The 18,799-nt window shown below is 38.3% G+C and overlaps 1 protein-coding gene across 3 annotated transcripts in view; it reads right to left on the bottom strand.

The window, feature by feature from the left end:
* Nucleotides 1-4,897: 4,897 nt before the first annotated feature.
* The window catches only part of NEBL (nebulette), a 119,326-nt gene continuing 105,424 nt past the window's right edge, over nt 4,898-18,799 (bottom strand). For all 3 annotated transcript variants that reach the window (XM_010859903.1, XM_010859900.1, XM_010859901.1), the window contains 2 exons: nt 12,913-13,019; nt 4,898-10,981 (listed from right to left, as the gene is read on the bottom strand). In XM_010859903.1, coding sequence (XP_010858205.1) covers nt 10,805-10,981; nt 12,913-13,019 — 284 coding nt within the window. In that variant the 3' untranslated portion in view covers nt 4,898-10,804. The remainder of the gene's footprint in view (nt 10,982-12,912; nt 13,020-18,799) is intronic.

Below are 18,799 nucleotides of genomic sequence, written 5' to 3' on the forward strand. Positions count from 1 at the left end.
AGAATCCAAATCCAATGCCTGCTGGCATCACAAGTGGACAAACATTTAGGTGTTTAAAAAGTGCTTGTGGAAATGACACACAAGCTGGTTAGTAGTCTGGAGGCATTCTAACTACTTGAACAACAAGAGGTTTGAGTTTGGACCAGATGGCAGCTTCCCTCACCCTACTAAAGTCCCCCTGGGAGAAGAAAGGGCTGGACATGGAACATAATGCATTCTGACTTCAGATCAGTGCTCTGAAGACCTTGTTCTCCTTTCATCTTAATTTGCAGTTGCAGAGTCTTAAAGGAAATGAGATACTGCCTTCCCAACCTGTGATAGGAGAGTCTGGACACCATCACTTCTTCTGCTCCTCCAAAGGGTCCTTGCCCTAGTTTGGGTGATCAAAGTCAGGCAGCGCCTGGGATCGCTTTCCTCAGCCCACAGCTGTGCAGCAGAACTGGTGTTGGGACATTAAAGGAACAACAAGGGCAGCTTCAGATAAGCACTCACTCTGCCCCTCCCCCTGTGAACAGATTGAGCGGATATCAAGAGCCACAGCGTGTGAGGGGAGGGGCGTGGTGATGGAAGATAGAGGAGCTGGCTTTTTATCCACTTTTTATCCCTTCAAAGTCCAGCCACTTGACTATGACAGGGTCACCCTGGGCTTCTAATCAATACAGTGAGACAATCATGCCAGGTCTTCCCGAAGGTGGGCATTGGACTGATGGTCTCTGCTCCCCCTGAAAATCTGTGAGTCCAAAGGCCATGTGCCTGGAAGGGCACATGTGTTGCCCGTGAAAGTGCATCCCACCAGAGATGTGAGACACCCAGATTCAACAGAACGCAGGACCTACTCAGCTCTCCTCCAATGAACACAGCTTTCTCAGACTTAAAAGGAAAAAACAAAAAAAAACATAAAGTCTGGGGTATCAGACAATCCTAAATTCAAAGACTATATCCCAACTTGCACTCATGCAAAGTGAATTTTTGGCATTTTCAGATGCGTTCTGGAATCTATCTTTCTCCCAGAAAAGTTCAGTGATACAGCCGAGCCTGGCATTATTTTGTGGACATGATGAGAGTACATGGGAAGTGCACATAAAGAAGGCCGATACAGAGAGACTCTACCTCCTGATACTGGAATAATTTTGAAAGACTTAATTCCACTTGAAGCTAACACTTCGGGTTTTCATCCAAGTGAGGCCTTGGGCTCTTCACCTGCCCTTGCCCTGGCTACGTCCTTCCTTCTCCTTCCTGTGATGCTATTCTTCCACAGGTCTTCTCCCACTCACCTGACATGGGCATGTCTGGCATAGGACTTCTTTTGGCTAATTACTCCCCTCCACCCCAATCAATCACATGTAGATCTTGGATCTGTGCAAAAATATAGTAATAAATTGACTCTGTCAAATGCTTAAGGAGTCTACATTATGAAAATACCATTCTAGGGTCTCTGTCATGAACAAGTAGCCTATCAAGACCAGAAGGGCCATTTGAAGCTCTGAAAATGTTTCGGTATTCTTCAAACAGGAAATCTTTCAATAATACTGAGGTTTCACACTATAATGAAGTTCTCATGCCGGAAGTATTTCTTCATTCGCCTGTTTTGAAAAATAAATCCTCACAGGAGCCATCCTCTCCTCCACTGTCGTAGCTTTTTTAGGACTTAAGTCATAGAAGATGGAAAAACCTTCCTGTGCCAGTTCCTTGTTTTTCTGGGTGGAGGATGACTGCAGGCAGAGAGAAGCCCTGTTCACCTGGACTAGGGGATGCATCACACAAAACAAGTTTGTTCCTCTGGGTTTTCAAGCACCTCTTCTCCCGACCCCATTAAAATGAATGTAAAATAGTGGGCATGTGGTTTGTGAACAAAAGAAACTTTGTATTACAATACCAATTATGATACTGTAGTTGGATCATCAGAACTACTCTTTTTGGAAGAAAAGCAGCGCAATGAAGAGATGGAGAAGTTCAGAAATCACTTTGCAGGGCACCATTTTGAAAGTCAAAACATTTCTTTCTAAAAGAAAGTGTACATGCAGCCAGGAAGTGTTTATAAATATAAAAACATATTCCCACAGCAAGCATTATATTAGGCATTGATGAAGGAAGACAACACATCCAAAATATTATCGATCATGAATTTAACTGGGGCAAGGGTACCCAAGATAAAATGTGCAAACCTATCATCAGACTTTTGAAAGAGGAAGATGATCAACAATCTTGCCAGAATTCTATAAACAAAGCTATGATTTACCTCTGAGAGAGGATCTATTATAAGTAATCATCAACAATTGACTTGCTTTGTGGGTGATTTTTCCCTGTGTTGCTCAGTTAATGTTGTAAATCTAACTTGTATCACATATTAGATGGAATGACAGTTTCCCAAATCTGTGGAATCTAAATCAGGAGGGAACAGCATTTTAATCAATGGTTCTGCTGCTCACTGTACCACCGTAAACTCCAGTAAGCACATGCTTTCTAAAAATATTCAGGGAGGAAATAAGGACACAGGAAACTCTACATAATAACCAATTATCCAAAAAACGAAGTGAAGCTTTGCACATCTATAAAACTTTGTGTATATAATTCACTCTTTGCAACTTGCTGACTTTCTAAGTGGAATGAAATCATAATTAGAATAATCAGTGGGTAGTGCATACACACCTATTCATGCACATCTGTAACCCAACTTTTGTTCATGAAAATTTAATTGTATGAAAACTACAAAAATCTGCCTTGCTACTTAAATTAAAATTGGGCAGGAGACTGGAGTATATCTTCCATTAGCTGCCAGTGACTAAATTTTCCCACATGTCTAAGGCTTAGATGGACCGAGCTCCAAGTTCAAATAGCAGCTTCTCGGGGTCTTCCACGCCCTCCCCACCACAGATGACCCCTGCCCAGCTACAAGAACTGGGGTAGGACTAGGCTTCACTTTCACAATACCTCTCAAACCGCAATGAAGCAATTCGCTGTTTAAGTATACACGACAATACACATGTGGATAAACGTATATCCTTGGTTGGTTGTTTCCCCTACCAGTATAGTAGGAAAGTCTCTGTGTTCTGTTCCTTGAATCACATAAACACTGAATAAATATATGTTGAATGAATAAGTTACAGTCACTGCTTCATCTACCTTAGTCAAAAACTATCACTGAGGAAACTTGGAAGAATTAGGTATTTCTGAAAGCTCTGCAGAAACAATTCAGCTTTTGTCCCTGGGACATCAGTGCCTGTGTCATTCTCTAAGGGAGCCCAGTCATTCCCATGTTCTTTACCCAACACTTAGAAATTGATAAGAATATTTTTCCAAATCCCCAATCCTTTCTTTGTACAAACCCACTGGTTGAAGTTAAATTCTTTTGTTATTAATTACTGATACCTTTCATAGAGCCCAGGGAAACAACTTCTAACTAAAGTAATTTTCAGTAGGATATATACAGTGAAATATGCCACATCATAAAAGAAAACAAAATGATTTAAGACAATGTTGCAACATGGCAACTGCAAAAATATAATTGGCATTTTAATCACATTGGCTACTTGTGGTGTCTCATTTGGGGACACCCCACAAGTGTTCCTAACATTCATGCAATCTGTTCTTTATCAAGAGGAGGTGGCATCCCACAGGCAGTAAGACTAGAATGGAACCATGTGCTTCTGATATGGAGAGTGGTGACTCCCTCTGCCACAGGGGATGGGGCTGCCGAATCTCAGGGGCTGCCTTAAGAATCAGCGTCTTCCCATCTTCAGGGCTCATGCTACCAACAATCGTGCCCTTCACTTTTTGCTCCATCTGTCCTAATCTCTTCTCTCCATCTCACGCTTTCTACTCACTCACAGCAACACGTACTCCTGACTTCCTCCTTCTTTCTCTATGGCTCTTAGTTTTCAGTAATCACACCGGTTAACCAACCAGCTCTATACTGTGAACTCAGACTCCCCAGGGAGATGTGGACACGTTCAGTGACCATCCTCCATGTTGGGTAAAGTTCTTCTGCAGCTCCTGTCAAGGGCTCCTGGGCAGCCTATAGATTGGTCAGGTCACAGCCATCTATTTGTCACCAGAGTGACAAGATAATGAAAGTTAATTAGGGCCACGTGGCCTTGGATAGCAACCCTTTGGAAAAAGTGGGCTATCTTGACTCAAGAACCAGAAACTAGTTCATTTTAAGAGCAATCTAATCACTAAATTTGGGATGCATAAAAGTTCCTTATTTTCTCAAATGGAATAACAGGTGTTCAGATTTTGTTCATTTCTCTATTTTAGTCTACTAGTCTCTTTTATGTTTGCAACTTAAAAAAAAAATAGTGAAAGCAAAGATCAAAATGTCATGGTATAAATACAAAATCAGTAACTGGGTCCTTTGTTCTAATATTGACTTTTCACCCTTTAAACCCATTTTCTCATTCTATTTTTCATCAGAACTCTGCTGCTCCCAAGTACAAATATAAATGGACAAAGGCCTGAGAACTGTGCTGAGAACTGCAGAAAGTAGTTGAAGTTCACATTTGGACCATATCCAGTTTTCTGCCATCACAAAACTCTATTCAATCTCTCTGCATAGAAGAAGCAGATTACATAAAGAAAAGAACAAAACTTTCCTTTTATCTACTTTTCAATTTACTATGTATGAGTATTTTTGTAAAAAGTTACTTTGCTAGATTTCTAGTGGTCATGTATGTCTCAATTATTTGTAAAACTGGCTTCACAAGGTTTTAAGTTAATAAAAATATAAGATTACCTTATTCTAAATCTAAATCATTTTAGTTCAGGAAAAAAATCTTGCTAAGTTGGTCATTTCTCTGTGGCTTGAGTTCCCAAGAGTAAAATTTATGAGCATAGTGGGGGAAATAAAACTTTGAGAGAAAAAAAGTATATTCTTCAAATAAATAAATAAGCTGATTTACCATTTGAAATATTATAAGTATGTTTAATGATTAATAGCATACAAATATTTCATACTTTTGGAATATGAAAAACAGAAAATTCAAGATTAGGAAGAGTATTCTTTGCGCAAAAGCACTAAATGTGTCATCAGCAGAGTTTATCGGTTTATAATTAGGAGAATTTAGGCACCATCAAAGAACTGTTACAAAATAACACAATAAAGCTAAGACCCTAGTCTCAGTAGTTTTACATGAGGGCAAAAAAAGGAACAAACTTTTTCCAACTATGGGAAAATTAGGGGGAAAAGCAATTATCCTCTATGATAAATGAGCCATTCTGAGTTGGGAAATCAGAGCATCTCCCTGTTTCATGTACCCAGTTTGAGCATTTTCTACTCTTTGCTGCAAGCTGTTTCTTTCATCTTTCAAACACAAGAAAATTAAAGTCGTACTATTGAGGACATATGAGGAAGTCAGCCTTGGAAGCAGTGAACTACAATGATGAATTACTGCAGCACTTTGATATAAAATCAGAAAGAGACTCAGCTTGAAAAAGCATACTATTGTTTTCATTTAAAGCTAAGTTTATGTGTAGGAGAAAGACACATTCTAAACAGCTCACCAAGGTAAGTGGTCTGAGGCCAGCACAGACCTTTGAGGCGATTTGACGTGAGTTGTCACGATAAACCCACACCCAGGGAATTATCAATGAGCACTGCTCTAAGAAACCAAGGTGAGAACTGACAAGTGGAACCATTTTGTTACATCCTGCATTTATTTAAGCCAACCGAATGTGTAGAGATAGGAAATTAAAGCGTTATAATGTTTTACAAATACAGAAAGAAGACACAGAATAATAATACCCTGGAGAGAGTGCATCTGAGAACGAGGCTTCATCACAGGAGAACACTTGCAGGGACCACTTGGGAGCCATGGCCGATGCACCCATCTGTCATTCTTGTTCTGACATCGTTCAAATGGTTTCAGTAGATAAGTCAGCAATCTGCTCTTACACGAATAATACTAATGATCATGGTAGCCTTGAAGGGTTTGTGAGTAACTGTCTGTACACACACGATGCTCGGCTGAACATGTTATTTCAGTGCTGCTGTACATTATGCGGGGGAAATAACAGCATATTACACAATTACTGTGACATCCACTGAAATGTGAACTGGTTTGCATAGGTTAGTCCTTTGGGCAGCACGATGTTGCTCTAGTCCACCAAGGCTTAAAGATTCACAGTGTAGAGGAAAAAATATGAATTAAAGCATTTCTACTAAAATATATTTTAATAGCTGGTGTTAACAATTTGCATAACAAAAGCCAAATTATATTAATAACGTATCATTCTGTAAGCTCCTTCATTTTAAAACATGAAGTGTTTTCTATAAAACTGTAGGCTCTCAAAGTTAGTACAATCTTGCAAATTAATCAACAACCACAATTCTACATATTTTGAAGCAAACAGAAACCAATCTGCACAAGGATTCAAGTTCATGTTTTAATCACAGGTCAAAGAGCGAAGATTCCACACCCTGCCTGTAATACACTTGGTGCTGCTTATAAATGCTCAGCCGTTCATTGCATGAACACTAAAGAAGGGAACTATGATGTAGTTTTCTCTTTTCCTTTAAAGTAAATCGTTCTTAACAGCAACTGGATTACAAAGAAGTGTATACTATGCAAATTGAATACCATATATCAAACACAAAAAGCATATGAAATTCCCATGAAGATATTGAAGTAACAAGGACCACGAGGGCGTAGATTTGCCCCAGGGGTCCTTCCAGGCTTGCGGATCCAGTAGTCTATGCCTCAGGGAATGATGGCCACAGAAGCAGCATACAATGTCTTGATTTTCTTGAATCAGTGATAGTGGACAATTGTCTGGAAAGAACCTTTAATGGGCGTGGAATACTTCAACAAGAGACTTCATATTGGCATTGTACACTTGGTTTACAGAGCTTCTTTTTAACGAAAGCTTTCTCACCTCCATGTCAAGTTACCCCAAACAACCATGCTCTAGCCACTTTCAGATTATCAGAAGCAAATAGCTAAGGTATAATGGATTTATGAAGTGAAGTTCATCTGGTGTAATGAATTCAGCCTCATAACATAATTCTTCTAACTTACAACAGGTATTTTAAATCTCAAACCTAAAGTTTACATTTATGCATCTCAACTATATATAAATCCACAAAGAAACTTTCAGAAACAGACAAAAGAAGTCAGTATTTTCTAAAGTTCTAAACCTCTAGAGGTAAAATACAATCAGTTATCACCTTTCCTAACCGTCAGGAGCATCTCACTTCTCCACCATAAAAATACCAATGATCATATAATAAAATATTACTATAGAATAGGCAGAAGCTTGCTTGCTTGCTTTTCTTTCCAAGACCATAATGAATAAACAAGGGTAATCAAAAAGGCACCGATATTTTTTATTTCTATATAATTATAATTTTGGTATAAACTATATTCACTTTATATAGAGGGTGTTATTAAAGGATCACACACAATTTCTTTAATCTTTTCATTAAAAAACACTCCACTGGAGATGGGCAAACCTGAAGAAAAGATGCGCCTCTTAAGCTTCCACTGTGTGTTTAGGGAAATCTTCCTCCCAAATCCCAGACTGTTGTCGAGCTCAACACAGACAAGATAAGGAAAGAAAGACTGCAGCGAGACTGGCAAAAGCGTGTGTTCGCCATCCTCAAGTAATGAACCTGGCGGCAAGAGGGGGGCCGGTCTAATCGCATCCACATTCATAAAAGGTGCTCCTGGGCACTGTGCTTGCAAATTCCTGTGTGGTCTCTGAGGTGGGGGAAGCCTGAGAAGATGCAGGGACAGTGTGGAGATCTGACAACCGGATAATTATTTCCAAGTGGGCTACACTGTGGCTGTGTAAACAGTAAGAAGGAGACGTGGAGACGTGCCTTGTCACAGGGTAGACATAGAAAGCTTTCCCAGAGAACAAGAATTAGTAAAACGCTCACTACAAAAGCTTACACCACAAGCGGTATATTCGGTTGCTACGCTCTGCTCAAGAGAGAGATGATCCATGTAAGTCCTGTTTTCGGAACCTTTTAAAAGCGTATCAAACTGCCCTTGTGCTTTTATCAGGTTTGAGAACACATCACAATTAGAAATTTAGGTGCATGCTCTCTGTGCTTGGGCATTTACAGCCCTCTTTTAAAAGACTTGTTTTTTTAAAACCCTTCTTGAGCTGTCACATTACGTAGGATATAACTGTTGCCAAATTGAAAACAAGAGGGGCGGCATGTGGAAAGGGGAAAAGGTGTTCGAGAATGCAGTCTTGAAAATGATGCTGTAAAAATAGCACTTTGGTTTTATACATATATTGTTTTCTGTATTTCTGCTGAGATGCTTAATATCCTGACAGGCTTTAATAACAGTGACAACACCATCAAATTATAGCATTAGCAACGTGTGCAACTTGTCCCTTGGTCTTTATTATAAAATAACTGCCCTCTAGTTAAATTCTGATCAGTTCTTAATTCCTAAAGGCTGCAAGCAGAAGTATCTTGCTATGCAAACATTATGTGAAGCTTAAAATTTGGGGAAAATTACTCCCCAAATAAGTATTGACTTTTACATTCAGTGAATCTGATTTTAAAATAAGTGGAAGAGAAAAACAATGAAACATCAAGCTGTTACTTTATGACTACTTCCCCATTATAATCATCATTTGAAATTGGTTTCCTCTGAGCTTCCTATAAATGTGCTTATCAAAAAGTGTACCCCACATTTAGTCTGCAGATTTAATCAACAACTACTCTCTTATAATCACAAAAAGTAGTCTGTCTGGGTGAATAATAAATATTTATTTAATGGTATAATAAAACTAAGCAAGCTTGTTGCCCTCGGTTTTAATGCAAAGGAATTTTTGCAAGAATATTCCAAGTTCTGCTTGTTTTAGTAGGTTTGTGTATAAGACACCAAAACCAGTATGGGGTTTAATCAATTGAATTGCAACTGATCATTTCAATAACAGAAAATTAGGCAAGCTGATTATGTGGTGATCTGTAAAACCCCCTCAAATAACCTCTAGTTATTTGCCTGAATTTTTCTCTTCTCAGTTTTACATCAGTGTCATATAGTATGTTGCTTGAGTGTAATAAAGCTTATCTAATTACTCTTTTAGCCTGATAAAAATGAGACTACAGATTTCAAAACTATGTGCTTACTTTTCAAAGGTGTAAATGAATTAATATTTGCCTTTGGACTAATAAACATTTCAAGAAAAGATGTTTTACAGCTTATTTTGTTAATTTCTTTGAATATATCATTAAAGCAGATATCCCCAAGGCCCATATATTTGATACATGTTTATAATTACATTTTGCTTTTTCAGTTTCATCACAGCTGTAGAGTCAGACCCTACATGACTGCTACCCTGTTGCAAGTCTCTCTAATGGCACAATCAGAAAAACCCAGAGTTGCTGATGGGCATGAATCTCTCCAGTGATCTTGATTGTGGACTCCAGGTAAAAACTTCGTGATGTGATGGTCATGCCTGTGAATCCAGCAAGAGCCTGCAAAGTCACTCAGTTGAAAATTAAAATGTGACAACAATTTCTTTTTTAATGAACAACTTGTCAAATCTCTGGTGACATCCCCCTCTCACTTCCAAATGTGATTTAGAAAATAAAATCCAGAAAGTGGGAAGGAAGTCTTTTCATTAAGCAATTTCAGTAGCTAGATTTCCATCCCAGAATCTGAATAGTGTTTTCCCAAATAAGAAACCAGATCACCTGTCTCTCTGTGTGTGCAGCTGGCAATCTTTTGTTGATTGGTTTCTCCCAGCACACTTCATATTCCAGCTTTGTCACTGGCTTCTAGGAAGTTTTCTTAACTTTTAAGTCAACAGTGGCATTAAGTTAATGGAAGCTGTTCAATAAATGCCTAAATCACTTATTTGCTAGCGTATACATCTATGTTCTAAGGTGTAAATCCCTCAAAACTAGAGTGCAATGCGGCAGGAGAATCTCAAGCAACTTCTCAAGTTATGCTTGTCTGCTGAGCTGGCATCTAGAGGGTAGGGCTTTTAGGTATCGGCCACACTTTTTGTTTGAATAACAGGAACAGGGCAGTGCAGCTGCCTATGTTACAGAAGCTTGAACCTACATGACATGCAACAGGGTAAAGGCTATTAGTATTAGGGAAATAACATAGATGACCTTAAATTTTGCCCTTTGCAGAGCAGCTGTGAAGTTATTTGGTCCTGACATTCTATGGAGCCAAGCGTGTCCTTAGGTTCATAGAATGTAAATGGAGAATAGCATATGCTTCAGTACAAATGAGAAATAAACAGACCCAAGTCGGCCCAAGGAACAAGGAAATTTCTTTGTTCATTGAAAGTTTCTAGATCCCTAAGGCCACCAGTCAATATAATTTTAACAGAACTGTCATTCTTCCACTGCTTACATTTATTATATTTAGGCAATTTTCACTTGAATTGGAAATTGCCTTGTGACTCGAAAGCTAAAATGGTTTTTAAATTATCAGCTGTGTTATTGAATTAAGAGGACTGGCTTCTGGTGATTCCAAAGTGACAGCTAAGAAGTTTCATATATTTGTGACAATTAAGGGACAATCAACATCTCTATTAAAGTTTACAAAAATATGTTTTCCCAGAAGGGTTCAATAGCCAATCAAAGGAAACCATTACCACAACAAGCAGCACCAGGTCTCCAGACTTAATTATTTGTTTATACCAATTACCAAATATGCTGCTGTTTTTCAGCCCAGAAGTCATTCCTTCTTCCTGCATGTCTAATTGTCAAAGGAAGGATAGATTATTGTAAAATAACTGCCAAGTTGTCTTAAAAGTATCTTCTATCTTTTAAAAAGATTGGGTTTAGTATACATTAGAACAAAGCTCAAAGGGCAGGGAGAAATGATTAATTAACAAACTCAATGTAATTCGCTGGAAGCATTCCGGTTTTTCCAGTTCTCTGCACCGTGCCGTACATCCAGCCGTCGTCAATGGGCTGCACATTGACGATGTAGTCCCCATCTCTGAAGGAGACTTCATCTTCATCCTGGGCACTGTAATCGTACATGGCTCTGTAGGTCCTCTGAGAAAGGAAAGATGGGGTCACACAATGGACACCAAGACAGTCAAGGCTACAAATGCCAACCACGACAAACCAGCCCACACATAAAGGAACTACCAAGAACCTTTCCAAGCACATCTATTTCTGGAGCCTACTGTCTGTCCTGATTGTGTTCATTTCAAGCTTACTAGTCTGGCAAAAGGGGTAATATTGTGGACCAGAGCAAGCCACTAAATACAACAGCTAGCTGTCAAAAGTAAGCGTTGAGCACTTGGAACCCCGCTCCGTGTTATGTGACAGCCTGGATGGAGGGCGGACAGTTTGGGGGGTATGTATGGCTGAATCCTTCCGCTGTTCACTGGAAACTATCACAACATTGTTTGTTAATTGGCTATACCCCAATACAAAATAAAAATCTTTTTTTAAAAAGTAAGCTTTGAAGCAGTAAAGCCACTCCCCCAGCTTCAGATAAGCCCAGAGTCCTTAGATTATGTAGATTCTCCCCTAGTCCACATTCTTCAGAGAACAAAGCCCACCATAGTGGCAGACAGGCCCAAGTCACTGCCAAGTCATTACAACCATTGGTCCCCTGGCAGAGGTGATGAACTTTACTTAAAAATTTTGTTTCTATTTTAAAATACTTAAAAAAAATAAAAAGAAAAAAAATCCATAATATACTCAATAGGATTTTGTATCACATAATAGGAGACATTTAGCATATAAATGTCATGAATATTGAGGTACATATAATTAAATCCTTGTTATAATTAGTTGAGTTTTACTATATTTCTTTTCTTTTGAGGCCAAGGATTTAGCTAATAATATCAGACAACCTCAAAATCAAGTGCATTAGTAGACTGAGGAAATTGGCTGAGATGCAAGAATTTTAGAGTGATTAAAGATTCCTTGCTGCTGCTGCTGCTGCTGCTAAGGCACTTCAGTCGTGTCCGACTCTGTGCGACCCCATAGACGGCAGCCCACCAGGCTCCACCGTCCCTGGGATTCTCCAGGCAAGAACACTGGAGTGGGTTGCCATTTCCTTCTCCAATGCATGAAAGTGAAAAGTGAAAGGGAATTCGCTCAGTCATGTCCGACTCTTAGCGACCCCATGGACTGCAGCCCACCAGGCTTCTCCGTCCATGGGACTTTCCAGGCAAGAGTACTGGAGTGGGGTGCCACTGCCTTCTCCGAAAGATTCCTTACCACTCGTTAAAGGAAATAAGTCATAGACATGTGATGTATATAGCACAGGGAAATAGTTCAATAATATTATAATAATTCTGTATGGTACACAATCTATAAGAATACCAAATCACTATGTTGTATACCTGAAACTAATATAATATTAAAGTCAACTATACTTTTACAAATATATTTTAAAAAGGTATCTTACAAGCTGTTTAGAAGGGCCACCTATTTCTAAGGGCACAGACAAAGGCCGAGAGACTGTGTCAGAAGCTTGAGAAGCCATCTCATCAGAAGATGCCAAACTGGACTGACTGGTCTGGAAGTCTGCTTCCAAGTCTTCCATTCAGTGATGAGTCTCCAAGATTTCCAAGAGGAGAACTCAAAGACATATGTTGACCGTGTCATTTAGGTTTCCATGGCCATTTTGATTAACTCTTTAACATGACCAAATATTTGTGCTTTTTTATTGAATGAAGACCATGGTTGACTATTTCCAATCATGAGGTAACAATGAGGACAGAATACCGGTAGAGTCTTACTATGTTTCATTATTTACATGTTTTCACATCATGCTTTCCCTTCTCAATGGTTTACCTCTATCCTCTACTTCCTTAGAAGAAGCTATACAAATGGCAACACATCATCATTTACATTTTATGTAAAAAATGAACCCTATTCAATCCAACTGTACTCCACGTGCTTTTATATTCTGGAGATAAACTATGAAGACCAGGGAAGGAGGAGCACTTCAAACGGGCACTTACTAGATTTGGTGAATGCTGCATTGACCTCACAGATGACAGGCTGGTCTGGTGCATGTACGCATACCCTTGAGAATGGCTTTGCTGGTAGGCTCCAGGAAGAACAGGCGCTGGACATTAAAGAGACACACACACACACACACACACAAACACAGATTCCTTAAAATGAGCCTCAGAGGACCCATCCCAAGCCCTCAAGTAACCCCATGCTCAGCTAGACAATTCTGGAACAAAACGCCATTTTCAGTGTCATGTGAAATTTGAGCAGTGATGTTATAAGTGATCTCTACCATACTATAAATTTCAGTCATTAAGGGCATATATATAGGTAATCAGTGTAACATGCAATCAAATATATGTTAGAAATGTTTGTAATGCTCTATTGCAGATGCTATATATTAAAACAACACAAATAACAAAAATTCCCATAATCTCTTAAAAAAATCATGTTTTCACTTGGCTATACGATCCCTGTAGGCATTTTCCAAAATAAAAATAAATTAAAAAAAAATAAGAAATTTAAAGGAATTTATAGCAAAGACTTACTGTATAGCATAGGGAACTATACTCAATACTTTATAATAACCTAGAAAGGAAAAGAAATCTGAAAAAGAATAGATTTACATGTATATGTATAACTGAATCACTGTGATGTAAATCTGAAACTAACACAACATTGTAAACCAGCTATATGTCAACTAAAAAAAAAAAGAAATTTAAAGGAATTTAATTGGATTTTCAAACCAGTGACAGGATATACGTGTTTTCACAAAATATTGAATACTTAACAATAGATGCTTTCAGTATTTTGAAACACACTACTGAATGTTACCTTTACAAAGACGGTAAACATGACATATGTTCAGAAACAAATGTTTGTTAAGCAGCTAATAATAAGTCTGTACACTTTAAAGAAAATTTTATTTAGAATATATGGATCATATATACGAATCATATAAGAATCATTTTATTTTGGCTATAAGTCAGTTGAATAATGTTACAAAACCTTAGAACCAAACCAGTTAAAGAATTTCATAAACATTAAACTTCTACATTAAAAAAGAGTATTCACTTAGTCTGTGCTAGTCTCACACTAATTAATGACATTCAAAAGACATAGTTTCTGTTTTGAAGAAATCAGAATTCTAGAGAAACTAATACAGAAGCTAGATAAAACCCCACAAAAATCAGTAGTGTGTATCTGTAACCAGAATCAGGGGCTATACATGAAGGTATTTTAGTAGGCATTCCCTTCATCATAGTAAAACTTGTATGATACAAGTCCTATAAAAACCCACAATAGATTGTCCTGTTTGTTCAATCGGGTTGAGTATATAAACTAATTATAATGGTTGATTTACTCAGGACATTATAATAAAAGAATAAAGCAGACGTAATTCTTGGGTATTATGAATAATTACTATTTTATAAGTGGCACACTCATTCTAATGATATATGAGAACATAAAACTTTAAAGAAGTTTAATCATCAGAAAGTTACAAATCATTAATGTATTCTCCATATCATAGTGATATTAGGTTAAATGGAGATTTTTAAAGTAGTTCTTGAACTAATGAATATTATAATGTTGTAATTGTGTTTATTCAATGTCTTTCTAGAGAAAGCACTTAACTTGGATTGCAGTATATTTTAAAGTTATCAAACATCAAATACTTCAGAAAACAGTACTTTTTAATATTATCAACTCAATTTAAATGTTTAATGTTAATAGATGTCAAGGATGTTGTCAAAATTCACTCATGAAGAAAAAATAATTTCCATAAATGTCTAGACCTAATTAATTAGCTGAGTAAAAAAGCTTTTCCTTGTGTTGGAAGCAGAAAGCACTGACCACTCATTTATTTTCTCCCTTGACTATCAGCAAATATTTAAAAGACTCCATGTGTGCAAAGAGCTTACTACCCTTCTGTCACTTGGTAAGCCTGCATGGATGTGAACAATTTTCACTGTCCACTACACTCAAAGCATGCAGGCATTAGAGAAGTGACAAAACCAGTTGTCTTCCTATAGCTGTGATGGTCTTGGACACTTATCCTTTGCCCAATTAAAGAAATGGCTCAGGATACTTAACGCATTTCCTTAAATACATATTAATCAGTGACTCCAACTGCATCTGAAGGCTAGCACTTCTGGACTGGGTTTCTATCCATTTAAACAAGTCATTTCTTTATTATTATCTTGATCTATATGTGAATCAGATCAGATCAGATCAGTTGCTCAGTCGTGTCTGACTCTTTGCGACCCCATGAACTGCAGCACGCCAGGCCTCCCTGTCCATCACCAACTCCCAGAGTTCACTGAGACTCACATCCATCGAGTCAGTGATGCCATCCAGCCATCTCATCCTCTGTCATCCCCTTCTCCTCTTGCCCCCAATCCCTCCCAGCAGATTAAATAAGTAACCCTTTAAAATTAATTAAAATTAAAAATTAAACTCTCAATCCTTTATCACACTATTTAACTATGATCTTTAAATTTTGATGTACAGAGTCAAGCACAATCATCTTAAAATATTTTGGGAAAAAAAATCAAGAAAGGACAATGATGAAAAAATTCTTAAATATGCTATCTCATAGGCTGTAACATATTTAAATTTGCACAGGTTTAGCACCCATCAGTAATGACAACTCAAGAAATATTGTTTAAAAATATTCTCTAGATTCAGAACCATAATTTGAAAAGATACATGTATTCCAATGTTCACTGCAGCACTATATACAACAGCCAAGATATGGGAGCCACCTAAATGCCGATCAACAGAGGAATGGACAAAGAAGATGTGGCACATATATACAATGGAATATTACTCAGCCATAAAAATGGAACTGTGCCATTTTCAGAGGTGTAGACGGATTTAGAGACTGTCATAAAGAGTGATGTTAAGTCATAAAGAGAAAAACAAATATCATATATTAACACACATATGAGGAATTTAGAAAGGTGGTACAGATGGATTTATTTACAAAACAGAAATAGAGTCACAGATGTAGAAAACAAGCTTATGGTTACCAAAGGCAAAAGGAGAGAAGACTAAATTAGGCGATTGGGATTAACATATACACACTATCATATATAAAATTGATAATAAAGACCTACTGTGTAGATCAGGGAACTCTGCTCAATATTCTTTAATAACCTATATGAGAAAAGGTCTAAAATCTGAAAAATAATGAATATATGTATAACTGATTTACTTTGTTGTACCCCTAAAACTAACACAACATTGTAAATCAATTATACTCCAATAATAATTGTTTTAAAAAGTGTTCTCTAATTTTGGCATTTAAAAATGAAGTAAATTTGCTTCTGCTGCTGCTAAGTCACTTCTGTCGTGTCCAACTCTGTGTGACCCCATAGACGGCAGCCCACCAGGCTCCCCCGTCCCTGGGATTCTCCAGGCAAGAACACTGGAGTGGGTTGCCATTTCCTTCTCCAGTGCATGAAAGTGAAACGTGAAAGTGAAGTCGCTCAGTCGTATCCCACTCTTAGAGACCCCATGGACTGCAGCCTACCAGGCTCCTCCGTCCATGGGATTTTCCAGGCAAGAGTACTGGAGTGGAGTGACATTGCCTTCTCTAGATGTAAATTTATGCCTACTCAATTATTCAAATCTTACCTCCAAAAGGAATCTGTAGCTACTGTGAAATACAGAGGGAGAAGAAAGTATTTATCCTAAACATGCATGGGTTGGAAAGAACAGAAGAGTTTAGAATGAGAAATCTCAGAGTAAATACAAGCTATCTTGTCCTTATGGTCTCTCCTCACACCTTTATTGATTATTTTCATCTCCCTCTCTGGCTATATTATTTAACACAAGTCCTTTTGGGGTTATCAAACTTGTTATCTACCTTATACTTGGTACAATAAAAGATTTTTTTTGGCCTTTGAGTACGGAATGAAGCAGGGCAAAGACTAATAGAGTTTTGCCAAGAAAATGCACTGGTCATAGCAAACACCCTCTTCCAACAACACAAGAGAAGACTCTACACATGGACATCACCAGATGGTCAACACCGAATCAGATTGATTATGTTCTTTGCAGCCAAAGATGGAGAAGCTCTATACAGTCAACAAAAACAAGACCAGGAGCTGATTGTGGCTCAGATCATGAACTTCTTATTGCCAAATTCAGACTTAAATTGAAGAAAGTAGGGAAAACCACTAGACCATTCAGGTATGACCTAAATCAAATCTCTTATGATTATACAGTGGAAGTGAGAAATAGATTTAAGGGCCTAGATCTGATAGACAGAGTGCCTGATGAACTACGGAATGAGGTTTGTGACACTGTACAGGAGACAGGGATCAAGACCATCCCCATGGAAAAGAAATCCAAAAGCAAAATGGCTGTCTGGGGAGGCCTTACAAATAGCTATGGAAAGAAGAGAAGCAAAAAGCAAAGGAGAAAAGGAAAGATATAAGCATTTGAATGCAGAGTTCCAAAGAATAGCAAGAAGAGATAAGAAAGCCTTCTTCAGCGATCAATGCAAAGAAATAGAGGAAAATAATAGAATGGGAGAGACTAGAGATCTCTTCAAGAAGATTAGAGATACCAAGGGTACATTTCATGCAAAGATGGGCTCCATAAAGGACAGAAATGGTATCGACCTAACAGAAGCAGAGATATTAAGAAGAGGTGGCATGAATACACAGAAGAACTGTACAAAAAAGACTTTCACAACCCAGATAATCACGATGGTGTGATCACTGACACAGAGCCAGACATTCTGGAATGTGAAGTCAAGTGGGCCTTAGAAAGCATCACTATGAACAAAGCTAGTGGAGGTGATGGAATTCCAGTTGAGCTATTTCAAATCCTGGAAGATGATGCTGTGAAAGTGCTGCATTCAATATGCCAGCAAATTTGGAAAATTGAGCAGTGGCCACAGGACTGGAAAAGGTCAGTTTTCATTCCAATCCCAAAGAAAGGCAATGCCAAAGAATGCTCAAACTACTGCACAATTGCACTCATCTCACACGCTAGTAAAGTAATGCTCAAAATTCTCCAAGCCAGGCTTCAGCAATACATGAACCGTGAACTTTCTGATGTTCAAGCTGGTTTTAGAAAAGGCAGAGGAACCAGAGATCAAATTGCCAACAACCGCTGGATCATGGAAAAAGCAAGAGAGTTCCAGAAAAACATCTATTTCTGCTTTATTGACTATGCCAAAGCCCTAGACTGTGCAGATCACAATAAACTGTGGAGAATTCTGAAAGAGATGGGAATACCAGACCACCTGACCTGCCTCTTGAGAAATCTGTATGCAGGTCAGGAAGCAACAGTTAGAACTGGACATGGAACTACAGACTGGTTCCAAATAGGAAAAGGAGTACGTCAAGGCTGTATATTGTCACCCTGCTGATATGCAGAGTACATCATGAGAAATGCTGGACTGGAAGAAGCACAAGCTGGAATCAAGATTGCCAGGAGAAATATCAATAACCCCAGATATGCAGATGACACCACCCTTATGGCAGAAAGTGAAAAGGAACTCAAAAGCCTCTTGATGAAAGTGAAAGTGGAGTGAAAAAGTTGGCTTAAAGCTCAACATTCAGAAAACGAAGATCATGGCATCCAGTCCCATCACTTCATGGGAAATAGATGGGGAAACAGTGGAAACAGTGTCAGACTTTATTTTATTGGGCTCCAAAATCACTGCAGATGGTGACTGCAGCCATGAAATTAAAAGACGCTTACTCCTTGGAAGGAAAGTTATGACCAACCTAGACAGCATATTCAAAAGCAGAGACATTATTTTGCCAACAAAGGTCCATCTAGTCAAGCCTATGGTTTTTCCTGTGGTCATGTATGGATGTGAGAGTTGGACTGTGAAGAAGGCTGAGCGCCGAAGAATTGATGCTTTTGAAC

The sequence above is a fragment of the Bison bison genome, unplaced genomic scaffold (genome assembly GCF_000754665.1).
Source record: "Bison bison bison isolate TAMUID 2011002044 unplaced genomic scaffold, Bison_UMD1.0 scf7180017864461, whole genome shotgun sequence".
Classification (NCBI taxonomy): domain Eukaryota; kingdom Metazoa; phylum Chordata; class Mammalia; order Artiodactyla; family Bovidae; genus Bison; species Bison bison.